The sequence below is a fragment of the Spermophilus citellus genome (assembly GCF_964194105.1).
Source record: "Spermophilus citellus genome assembly, chromosome: 5".
Taxonomy (NCBI): domain Eukaryota; kingdom Metazoa; phylum Chordata; class Mammalia; order Rodentia; family Sciuridae; genus Spermophilus; species Spermophilus citellus.
In genome coordinates this window covers 123,033,960-123,046,904 of record NC_138186.1, presented here as the reverse complement: position 1 = coordinate 123,046,904, position 12,945 = coordinate 123,033,960, and the positions used below count along the sequence as shown (strand labels likewise).

The 12,945-nt window shown below is 36.9% G+C and overlaps 1 protein-coding gene across 2 annotated transcripts in view; it reads left to right on the top strand.

Moving 5' to 3' along the window:
- Positions 1-2,324: 2,324 nt before the first annotated feature.
- Positions 2,325-12,945, top strand: part of FRK (fyn related Src family tyrosine kinase) — a 98,010-nt gene continuing 87,389 nt past the window's right edge. The window contains exons 1-2 of one of the 2 annotated variants that reach the window (XM_081295397.1): positions 2,325-2,630; positions 2,780-3,437. In XM_081295397.1, the coding sequence (XP_081151523.1) occupies positions 3,067-3,437 (371 nt within the window). In that variant the 5' untranslated portion in view covers positions 2,325-2,630; positions 2,780-3,066. Of the gene's footprint in view, positions 3,438-12,945 lie in introns of both variants that reach the window. The other variant, XM_081295398.1, reaches the window with a different exon arrangement.

Here is a 12,945-nt window from a genome sequence, read left to right as displayed (position 1 = left end):
TGTGAAATACTTAAAAGTTTAGGTTTTATTCCAAACATCTTAAAGGTTACTGAAGGATTTTACATAGAAGAATGATATTAGATTCTTCCTGATCTGCAAAACTGAGGATTTACAGTCTTAGGCTCTGGAGTCAGACTGAGTACAGGGCATGACTCATCATTCAACTATTTGATGGCTGTGTGACTTTAAGCAAGCCACCTGACCTCTTCAAGCCTTTCTTTTCTAAAATAAAATGAAAACTACTACCTTCCTCATAGTTTTCTTTTTTATTTAAAGTTTCGTGAGAATTAAATGATGTGTCAATTGTCACATTCTTAGCAGAGTGCGGTACACAGAAAGTCCTCTGAAACTGACAGCTTCTCTTAATTAGTGCTTGCATCACCTGGGTCACTGCTACTATCATAACCATCTCTCCATAAGCTGTTACAAACACCACTTATCTTGGTATGCAAGATGAGCCAGAGATAGGAATGAGCTGAAGGAAGGGAGACCAATTAGGAGGCCTCTGAAATAGTCTAGGGATAAATACTCTTTTTTCTGTTTAGTGGCCAACTGTCATTCAGATGGAGTTAAAAAAAAAAAAATCCAAAAAGTTTGTGGAGTAAAGGAAGACTGAGCAAAATTTAGTGATTGATTAGCTGGAAGAAACCAGGGAGCCAGTAAAAGATGATGGCAAGCCTTCAAACTTGGGTGACTGGAGGATCCTGGTACTTTCCGCAGGAGGAAGTCCCTTCCCACCCTGTACTCTGCTTCTCAGGCCATCGATCGCCAGAAGTCCATCATTGGATGGTTGACTGCTTCTTCACTTTCATTCACTTGCTCTGTGACTCTGCTGTGCAAGCTGCTGCTTTGTCTTTTTACAGAATGCCTTGTCATAACTATAGTGAAGTCATAATTGAATTTGGAATCTTCAAATTTTTGAAGTCTCAAGCCCCACTTAAAATTTGGGTTTGACACATCTCTCTGGTTGTTTCCAAATCTGCTTTCATTTCTAGATCATGTAGACTTCAGCATCTGCAACTTTGTTTAGGGGCATTAACAGGATCCTATACTTGCAGGGTACCTATTGCTTTTGGAATTTTATGGTTTGTCAGTATTACATAATTTTTATTTTTCTCTTCTGTCTAAAATATGTAATTATAAATGCCTTCTATTTTAAGTCCCATGTCATAAAAAAATCAAATCAAAACAAAGCAATACAATAAAAAACCTAGCTCAGCTTTTAGCTTTTCTGTTCCTGAAAATTTTTACTTCTACTCTGACAAGGGGGACAAGTGGAGAAACCTGGGAGCATGAAAGATTCTGTTCTAACCAAATGATCTGTCCCTTGTACCTAGTTTTAGAGCAACGTAGCTGTGGCCATGATTCTTTGGTTTTCTTTTTTCCTTCTTTCTTTTTTAACTTTCATTATTCTAATTGCTGAAACTGCCTTGCAATTCGAGAAAGAACAGTAGTGTTGAGATTATGTTAGGGCTAGGTTAGCCAGGTTCCAGACTCTGACAGCTCTTATCTTGTTTTTAAGAGAGAAACTTTGTTTTGCTGCTGGGATTTGAATCCAGGGCCTTGTGATTGTTAAGCACGTGCTCTACCATTGAGCAATACCTCCAGCTCCTAAGAGAGAAAATTTTAAATAAATATCTTATACAGGAACAAGTGGCATATCACGAACAATTTGTAATGCTCTCAGCTGGTTGATCTGCCCAAAGTCCTTGTCCAGTTGTTCTTGAGATTCAGGAAATACATTTGTGAGAAAGCTGCCCTAAATTAGGGGAAATAGATCAATGCTCTCAGCCTCATCAGTCCCTGAACTCTGCCACCACCCCTGCCAAGTTAGAAAGAACCAGTATAGAGCTGGGGGTCAAAGTTTAACAGAAAGATTCTTCATGGTGGTTCACAAAGAGCCCTTCCACTTGTTTTTCTCTACTGGTCACCTAATGTGTGTGTGTGTGTGTGTGTGTGTGTGTGTGTGTGGATGTGTGTGTGTGTTTCAGAAATAGTATGTGAAGGATGGGAAATCAAATGTCTCTGTGGGAAAAAACAGTGTTTCAGGTTCTCAGAGTTTTAGTCATCTGCTCTCTTACTTTTCCAGACTGTGAATATACTTTAAGGCCATTAAAATCTATTCCTGGTGGTTAAAAAAAAAAAAGGGGGGGGGTAGGGACTCAGTGGTTCTTTCTCAATTGCCCTGTGTCTGGCAACAAATATCTGAACACTCTGATTTGCCTTTTTTATTTCCCCTAGTGGTTGCAAAACAATTCTACTCATATTTGTGGTGGAAAAAAAAAATCCTCTGCCCTGATTTCTGCGCTGGGAATATAGCAAAACACAGGCTACCTGTGCTAGCCTGTTTCTCCAGGATAAAATGAAAGGAATTTGGCTCCCTGGTAAGGGGGCTGGCCTATCCTGGGTGTGTGAGAAGGGAGGGGTAACTGGAACGGGAATCCCATTTAGATCACAGAAGAAACCAGGAAGTAAGGAGAAATTATTACAGTCTGTACATAGCTCAGGATGTTAAAGGCAATAGTTTCTGTCTGTTGGTTATTCATTAGCAAAACAGAAAAGAAAAGTCAGGATCAGGACGGGTGGAACCACAGGAGCACACTTGAAGCCTGGAAAGGGCTGTGGCACAGGTGAGACATGGAGATTTTACCTGGAAATAGTATCTTTCTCTTGCTAACTTTTTTCTTTAGACAAAGGGCAAGGTGGCTCTTTCTGCTCTCAGATATTTATTTAAAGTCCTTTTAATTTACTTTTATTTTGTTGTGGGATTCCTGAGCAGACAGGAAGAAGAGGCACTTTCCCCCTGAACAACTGCCCAGTTCCCACTTGATTTTGCTCTGGGACAGCAGCTACAGCTGAAGAAAACCAGGAGGTGAATCTCCCCAGGCAGGGCTTGCTGCAACCAGATCTGCGGGACTGCTCTGAAACAGGACTTAGCCCACTCTCCAAAGTATGGTGAGTTGGAGCTGATTTCAAAGTTACCTGGAGAAGAAGAAAAGAGAAAGTGGATCTGTGGAGACGACGGGGAGAGGGAAGGCCCTCTCCCCCTCTCCTAACCAGGGCACCATGGGCAATATCTGTTTGAGGCTCTGGGCACACTTGGAACCCTGTCTCCCCTGTGTGTCCCAGGAGGCAGACAAGTCGGTGGTAATTGAGAATCCAGGGGCCCACTGTCCCCCTGAAGCTCCTCAGACTGTGAAACATGAACCAAAGAGAAGCCAGAGGCACTACTTTGTGGCTCTGTTTGATTATCAAGCTCGGACAGCAGAGGACCTCAGTTTCCGTGCAGGTGACAAACTCCAAGTCCTGGACACTTCCCATGAAGGCTGGTGGCTGGCCAGACACTTGGAGAAAAGGGCAGATGGCTCCGGCCAGCAACTGCAGGGCTATATTCCTTCTAACTACGTGGCCGAAGACAGGAGCCTACAAGCAGAGCCGTGAGTAGTACAGACCTACACTTTATATGTTAACTCTCTGAGGGCTGGGTACTGAGTTTTCCTTCCTATCTTCAACCTCCTATTCTCCAGAGTTGCATAGAGAGTGTATGGAAGTGCTGGTAAAAAACCATTAGTTGAAACATACCTTTCTTGCAAAGTCAGTGTGAAACTTGCAGGTAATTGTTGCTGAAATGACTTTGATTACAGTATGCATACCCATGGGCCAGGTGCACTTCCATCAACAGAAACAGGAAATAAGCCAGCGGTCACTTTAAAAACAGAAATATATTTCATTTGCAGGTAAACCATAAGACTCTCTTAAACCATCCTTTAAAATCTAAAGTTCAGCTCTCTTGTTTTTGTTTTGACTTTTGAAGCATATATCAAGTCCTAACATGATTCTTTTTTTAAAAAAAATTATTTGTTCTTTTAAGTTATACATGACATCCTAACATGAATTCTAATCCTTTTCATTCTTAGTAGTCACACACATAGGCTAATCAACATAGAAGGTGACTTTTATACAATTCTATTTTTTTCCCACTAAAATCATGACAGACATTTTTTCTTTGAATTCCCAGATTCTGAAGTATGTGACTCAAATTATGATATCTTTTGGATATGATGATTAAACATTGGCCAGGTACAGAGAGTTACTAAAGTTTAACAAGAAAAATAAAGAGAACATTTCTCTGAAAGAGTAGATAAAGATTTGATCCTGGAAAAAAAATAAAAAGACTTTATCTGGGTATCTGAATAAGTCCTATGAATTATAGTGCAACAAAGGAGCAAAATTTTATGTACTTGATCGTTCTACGCATCCATCCATTCATCCATCTATCCAACCACCAGGAGGAACAGTAGTGGATATGATGAGTGGGGAAGAGTCAGCTACTGCTGATAGTTGAATATACAACTATCAGCTGATAGTTGGATAAACTGCAGTCTTGATGATGGATATATGGGGTCTGGTGAATTGAGAGCAAGTGGAGACTGTTGTGGGCCCCAGTCTTATTGCTGCCTGGTTTCAATGAAATTCAAGACTGAGAATGTCTCTCATGAAATGTACTCATTTTATAGAATGATTCTTTAATGGAAGAATCCTGGGGATTCACTCATGATCTCATATAAGTATTTTTTTCTTTTTATGTGGTTTGCAACGTCTCTTGCTGTCCCAGGGAATAAGATGATAGGCCAGGGAACATTATTGTTAGTTTCCAAATTCATAAATCCTAATATGAAAGGTGGTTTGATGATTTTTGAGAGTCTTTTCAACATCAAGAGCTTATAAAAGGTTTTAATTTATACCTAAATAGAAATGAATTGAATTTGTACTTTTGATGAATGGAATTGATTAGTTCTTAAATGAGAAAATCACCTGTGTGAACATTTATTTTCTATAATGATCTACAAGAAATATATTTTCTTATCCGTGGAATGTTTACTTATATGTTTTTATTGTCACATGATTTCTATGTAATAAATGGCTCTATGCATATTTTATATTCAGTGTAACATATTAGAAAAATACCATAATGTTAATATTTAGTGCCTTGAATTCATAATCTGCTAGGTTTAAATAAATTAAATATTCAGTTCATTTAACTGTGTAATGCCTCCATCTCCTCATCTGTAAAGTCTCTAGAGTTGCCTAGATTTCTGAATTTTCTGATTATTTGGGAACACAAACTCTTTTATTTTATTTTATATATATATATTTTGGTACTGGGGATTGAACCCATGGGTGCTCTACCAGTGTGCTACATCCCAGCCCTTTTTATTTTATCTTGAGACAAAGTCTTGCTAAATTGCTCAGGTTGGCCTTGAACTTGTGATCCTTCTACCTCACAAGTTGAAATTACAGGTGTGGGCCACCACATCTGTCTTGGAAACACAACTCTTATTCTATCAAGCATTCGTTCTTAATGCTGAAGAAAGCAGGCTGACAGACTCAAGATAAGCAATCCAAAGGTGATCAAGCACTGGGTAAAAGGCATGAGTAGTATCCTTATTAATTTAGATGGTCTTTGCCTACAAGCACAAAATAAAGCAGCTAAAGTATTGTGGCTATTTTTTGATTCTCATGGGCCATCTGTAGCCAAGAATACTCTTTTTCCCTCTGTACATAACTCCTGACCTTTCGACTTGAAATCGGTTTTCAGCAGTGTTTCCATCTGTCATTGCCAGCTCAGATCTCTGCAGTGAGCCTCCTTGGAATCACTATACCTACTGGAATAAGATCCAGAAAATGCTACCATTCTGCTTTCAGCCCAGGACAGCCCACTTGTTTCCTTCTAAGTGCACATAGAGGCCTCACCTTTGAACCCAGATTACTTCTGGAGGTCTTTGCCACCATATGGCTAAATTTCTTTGATACTTTTAGGGCAAGTCACTGCAGCCTCTTGAATTCTACTCCATTTCAAAGAGAAATGATGTGGTGTTGTGTGTGTGTGTGTGTGTGTGTGTGTGTTGGGGGAATTCTTGGGATTGAACCCAAGGCCTACGCATGCTCTCTACCGCAGAGCCACAAAGAGAAGTGATTTTAACTTAGCAGTCATCAGAAGGAGTGTCTCCAGAGGCCTGCCCAGTGCTGTACTATGGAAGGAATCATACAAAAATAACTTACTTTAATATCTTTAGTGTGTTTTTTTCAAACTATAATTCATTTTTACTTATGAACACTGTGAAAGTTCATGTGGTTTATTGAGCTCAGTAAATATTACTAAGGGAAGATTATTGTTTATATTCATACATGTGAGATGGGTAGGTAATGGGAAGCCAATGAAAGTTGGATCATCTAATTTCTAATTAGAACAGTGTAATGCAGTGTATATTAGTGTTCATATGTTTATGTCTTTTTGTTCTGGTATTGGCTACTGAACCCAGGGATGCTACATTCCCAGCCTTTTTTATTTTTTATTTTGAGACAGGGTCTTGATAAGTTGCTGAGCCTGGCCTCAAATTTGTGATCTCCTGCCTGTGTTGGCCACCCTGCCCAACTGTTTATATCTTTATTCTTGACTTGCATAAGTAAGAAATTTAGTGCAAGTACTTCAGGAGTTATTAGTGCCAGGGTAAATCAGTTTGGTTTGTCAAATTCTTTTCTTTTTTAGTACTTGAAAGTAGAGATGTTGACAAAAGAGCTAGTCTATTGATAAAAGAAACCAATTTACTAATTGATGATTATTCCTCTTAGAAAGGCTGTAACTTTTCTGAGTATCTTACATTAAGTGATATAAAAGCTCAATTCTTAAATAATTTTGTCTCTGTAAAGAACCATTACTGCATTTATCTTATCTTCAATTTGAACTTATTCATACAACCTTTTATAGATTTTTTTCCCCTACATTTTCAAAATGAAATCCCTCATGAACATTACTCTCGGGGTCTTTTTACTCAGAGCTTTCTCTCTTTTTAAAAATATTTATCTTTTTAGTTGTAGTTGGATACAATACCTTTATTTTATTTATTTATTTTTATGTGGTGCTGAGGATTGAACCCAGGGCCTTGCATGTGCTAGGCAAACATTCTACCACTGAGCCACAACCCCAGCCCCACAGAGCTCTCTTTAAATATAATATTTAGTGTTTTTCAAGATATAAAGTTAACCCAGAAAATAATGAAATGGAAATTACATATTACATTTTTCTTGAAATCAAGAAAAATGGCTTCACGTTTTGCTAATTTTAATGTAAGAAATTCAAGCATTGCAATATATTGATGAAAAACAAAATGATCAGCAATAATGTAGCATCATTTATCCATAACTAGTTTAAAAAGTTGTTTGCCCACTTGCTTAGTGTCATGATGGGCAAAAGGTGTGACTTATGCAGTCGAGGGGGAGAAATAAAGAATGTCCACATGTTTCTGCCCTTTTCAATACTTTATTCACTCAAATCACTCAATATAATTTTACTCTATAGGTTATTAAGGATCTTAATCAAGAAAATGACAAGCCTTAATGCTAGACACTACAATAGACACAATCAATTCACAGCAAACAATTCTAGATTAATTCTAAGCACTGCAGACACACTTAATCATGGCAGGCTCATGACAGACATTCCCTCTGCATGCTAAGCTCAAGTGTCAGATCAAAAGTCTCAAGCCTTAGGATCCAAGTCCAGCAGATGCACACTCACTCAGACTGTGGTGATCAGATCAGGGACCAAGGCAGACTTCTCCTGGGGTAGAGCTGACATCTGGCTGAGGAGGTGGGTCATAGGGAGAAGTCCTTTTCTCACCAGAGTCAAGAGGCTGCTATAGAGTTTGAGAGTGGTGAGAACAATGCAGAGGATCAGGCAGATGATATGAATTGGGATGTCATTCTAGGCCCTCCTCAGGTGTTCAGGCTTGTGTGCATCAGTGTCGGTTGGCTGAAAGTCTTTTCATTTGTTCCATCATTTATACTAAATTTTGGGGCTTCTGACCACCCTTTCAATCCCTATCAGCTGCTGTGGGATTTCTCAGTGATGTCATTCGCCTTGTGATTAAAGCATCTGGTCTGGTGGTCCCCACCCTGATTTTCTTGTTTCTTGCTTTTATCAGAGTTAGGACAACATACCATTGACTTCACTCTGAGTTTATCAGGGTGGGGATTAGTGACTTGTTTGTACTTGAGGGCCATACTGGAAGGCTCCTTAGGCATGCCTGGTTAGACTTCAGGTTTCACACTGGAGTTTTTAAATGAAGTTGCTTAGGCTAAGGCCTAAGGCCATCTTTACATTTAGTTGTGCCTTAGCTGTTGTTTGTGTCTGAACTAGGGTCAGAGATGAGGTCCCTTAGTCTCCTGGAGAGAGGACTGGTGGGAGTGTGGAGAGAAGCACAAAAAACAGCAGCTGATGGTTTTTGCTTCACCCACTTGACCACACAGGCCTAGGGGTAGCAGTTAGCATAAACAATTTGAATTTCCTTTGCGGGTGGAAGATTCTTGTTACGGTAACAACAGTGAAATACACTGCTCCAGTTCTACTCCATAAGCTTCTCAAAGGCATAAATTAGGTTTTCATAAAAAATAAAATCTGAGCTTGGAGTGTAGCTCAGTGATAGAGGACTTGTCTGTTGTGCATGAGGCCCTGGGTTTGATTCCCAGCACCATGGAGGGAGAGGGGGTGGTGGAGTGAGGGGGACAATGAATCAATAGAGTAATATCTAAATCTTATATTTTAATTAAGCTCCATCTCTTTCTGTGTTGTATTCTTGTGTATGCTCCTGCTGGAGAGTCCACAATTGTGCTCTCTGTCGATTCCATGAGCCAGGTATGGTGCTAGGTGAATGACTCAGCAAAGTCAAGGAATCAGTCTTTGTTTTGTTACTTGCCTAATGTGGCTTTATGTTCAGAAGTGTCTCAGCACTGCATCCGAAACTGTAAAGGCTATGAAGTTCTGTCCCCCACTAACTTGAGGATGGCCTATTTTTGTGTAGGAGCCACGGATACAATGGTGTCTTTGTATGTCTTGTTAGCACTTTAGCAAAGGAAGCACTTTAGCAAAGGAAGAAGCAAAGTAGAAAGTTTTTTTCTTCTCCTCAATTATTTTTGATTCTTTACCTGCTCAGGATTCTAGGGGCTGCCTTGAAAAAGAAAGCAAGAGTAAATATTTGTAACTTATAATTATGTTGGTAGTTTATGGGCTAAAAAGATTAGAATGTTAATAAGTACAAAGGTAATGAAATTTCTCTCTTCGTTTAGAGAATATTTTCCTTCTCTTTAATGTGTTAGACAAGATTTAAGATTTTGTATCATCTAAGATCACTGCCATTGTCTGGCTTGAAGAAAGTACATGGTGAAATGCAGTAGTCTATGCTCTGAAGATTCTTACATCTTCGTTTTAGAACCTAGTAAGGTTTTCCTGTTTGGTAATTTAAATATTGAAGAATTTAATAATTATCAAATACTAGTTATATATAAGGTTCCTAATCATTTTTTACCTAGATGTCAGTTTCTTTCTTGGCTGGGATGTGAATCCAGGTTTTGAATGTCAAATTAGTCAAAGAGAAATAATATGGCTTAAAATTAAAATTACTATTATAAAACAAGAAAGAAAGAAAGAAGAGAGAGGCATCAAAATATTCCTAAGTCAAGAAAGAAAGAAAGAAGAGAGAGGCATCAAAATATTCCTAAGTCAATCTTACATAGTGGATTTTTATCTACTTTGAGTAGTTAAGTCACTAGAAAGTGGTTCTTTATCATCCCACAGTGGTTCTTTATCCAGACTGTTTCTTTACCTTGGTGTTTTTTTTTCAAGGAATAATAAAAGCACATGTGTTGACATGAAAATAATGCATTTTCAGTTCTTCTCTAAGACAAAATATATTTAAATACTCTAGTTTTTTGAGACTAAGCAAATATATATATATGTGTGTGTGTGTGTGTGTGTGTGTGTGTGTGTGTGTGTGTGTAAAATATACATATTGCTTTTTATCAAATCAAATGTTTTGGATAAATCCAAGATGAGATTTTAGAATTTATAATTAAAATTTCTCAAGAGCATGTTTAGATCCCATGAGTTTAATTAAAAGCATCTATTATTAAACCACAGTATTACCTATAGGATTACGAGGTATTCTACTCTCTCCATCCATTAAGTTGTCATTATGAACCATTTATCAAGATGTTAAATAATAATATAACAAATATGTTGCTAAAATAATTAATACAGACTTTCATCTCAGGTATAATATTGTATAATTTTTCATGTTAATATTACCATACAATGTTTATGTTAATAAAACTATTTACCTCAATTAGTTACCTAATGAAATTTTATATAAATTGTCACCACTTTGACACAAAATTATAGTTAACTACTAAATTAAACTGTATAAAAAAATGACAAAGTCTCCTGAACTATGAAAAAATGTCTTTTGTTTAAGCCATTGAAAAAAAGGAAAAGTCAGAAAAAGAGGAACAAATTGAGATACATTGATATCAAAGTTAAAGTTTAGTTAATAGCATTTAAAAGTAATGGCAATAAAACTTGATTACCTGTATTTCAAAAATACCTTTGAGAAGCAATGAAACACCATAGTATGGAATCATAAAAATGAGCTGGGAATCATCTTTTCTAGGAAATGTAATAAAGGTGATAATACTATAAAAATTTCAATTGCGATATTTCATTCAGAACCACTCTCTCTTTAGTAAAAGTATTGATTTTTTTTTCTTTTTAGGTTTTCAACAAACAATAGAAAAAAAATCTTGTGAAAGTAAAATAAATCATTAACTACTGAACTGTAGTCTTAAAGATTAAAACCTAAATTCCACCTTGATTGAATTTACTCTTTGAAAACACAAAAGATTCTATTGGATTTGAATGGGCTTGTTTTGATGCAAGTAAATTCAGTTAAGTACATGGACTGTCTCTGTTCATTTATCTTGATGTTCCCTTTTGACAAATAATACTTAAGCATCTCACCAAAATAATATTGTCAAAGTAGACACAATCTTCTATACAGTGAAGCATGACTAACTTTTTTTTTTCTTTAGAACCTACTATGTACTATGCACTTTAATTTGTCTTGTGTTCCCAAGGCAGAAAAATCAACAAACAATTCTTTGCCTCAATTAACTAACTGGTTGTCAGCTCAGAAAAAAAAAAAAAATTCCCTTTGGATTTTCCTCCTATGAGTACTACACTGAGAATTTACATGGTAAATAAAAACTAGAGCTACTTTTAGGTTCTTCCAGTAGATATTTTAACAGTCCAAATGTTATTGGTATAGAGTTTTAATAGAAATAATATGCTGGTTGTTCTTTTTGACATGTAGTGTGGTATGCTTTAAAGACACAGTATAAGGACTCAAAGATTCTGGAACTGAATTTGTCTCTGTTATCACTTAACTATCTGATCTTGAGTAGTTTCTCTTCTGGGAAATACAAATGATTATGACATCTATCTCACCTGATCGTTGTAGGACATTAATGAGATGCTGTGCAGAAAGGGTGCAGAGCAGAGAACCCCATACATACGAAATTTGTAAATATTGTATATTATTATTTAGTCAGCAGCTTTTCCTTCACCTATATAAATGGATCATTCTTTGTACATCTCCATTCTAGTCCAAGCTCCCGATATTCTTTCCCTGGGCTGGTCTCTGAGCATCTTTTCTGTCTTTGAAAGTTCCATGCTGTCACCAGCAGACTTGGCCTTCCCATGGTCTATTCTGTCTGACTGCAATCCTCTCCTTCCTCTACTTTCCCTAACCAGCTCTAACTCATTATTTAGGACTCGCCTTTTTTTGTCCCTCCCATCCCAGGCCTTTCTGAGAATTCTAGTCTAGATTAGGTGTTCCTGCTTGGAGCCTTTTAGCATGCTTTGTCGATATTATTAATTTGTTTTTGGTCAGACTAGGAGCTTTGGATGTGAGTGATGGGAAGGGGAGCCATTGCCTACCCCCTGAGCTTAGAGTGGTGCTAAGCATAATAAACATTGGTTGGGTAAATGGATAATTAAACGAATGATCGCTCCAAATCTCAGGTCTTTTAAAAAGCAGCTGTCAGAGTACCATCCCCCTCTTTTTTTTTTTTTTTAACTTTTTCTCTTTCAGTTGCTTTTTAATACCAGGAAAACTACATTAAATCCACAGACTATTATCCATTCTTCTCTCAATGAATTTTCATACTTTAATTTTTGTTTAGAATTGCATTAATAGTAGCATAATTCCAGGATCCCAGAAATCAGTTGCTCTAGTATGCCCCTGGGATGAAAATACTAAATTCATAGACTGATTCAGATATTTGTTATAATGTAGAATGAATATCAAGCCAGCAACAGATTGTAAATCTCATGAAAATGGTATCTAAATATCACATGAACACATTTAAAACCATATAATGGTTACATTCAAAGTCGAGGAATTACTGGCCAGAGCATTTAAATGGACAGAAAACCAAAACCCAATTTATAAAATTAACGTTTTGGGACCAGACTTATTTCAGTTTTTATGGTTGACATACATAATTTAAAATTATTATGTATATGAAATACTTTTCAGCTAATATATACTGAAAGTTTACTGAATATTAATAGATTTTCACTGTTACATTCCTAAACCTTATCAAACAAAATAATTATATCTTCTTTTTGCTAATTTTCTTTCTAATTAGCTGCTAATTTCTCTGCAGTATTTTGTGGCTCCCATTTTTAATGGGGGTTCTTAGCACTTCTTAGCATTGAAAGCATTGGGTTGCTTTCCCTGGGGAAGGTAGTTGTGCAGATTAATAGCAGCTTTAATGATATTTCAGGGCTCCTTACAGCTATTTCCCAAAGCCAGCAACTTTAGTATTAGTTTATGTGGCTGTTTCTTTGAAGATTAATGTAATAGAAGAATTTTGCTAAAATGCATAGATGCAAATATAAATCACGTGATCCATATTGCCCACCTTATTGCTTATTTGGCTAAATTCATATGCTTAATAGACTATCCTTTGTCAAAATCTTTCTGTAGTGTCATTTTTTTCAACAAAAGTTTTTTTTAGATGTTTTTCTATTTAAAAATTGAGTTAATT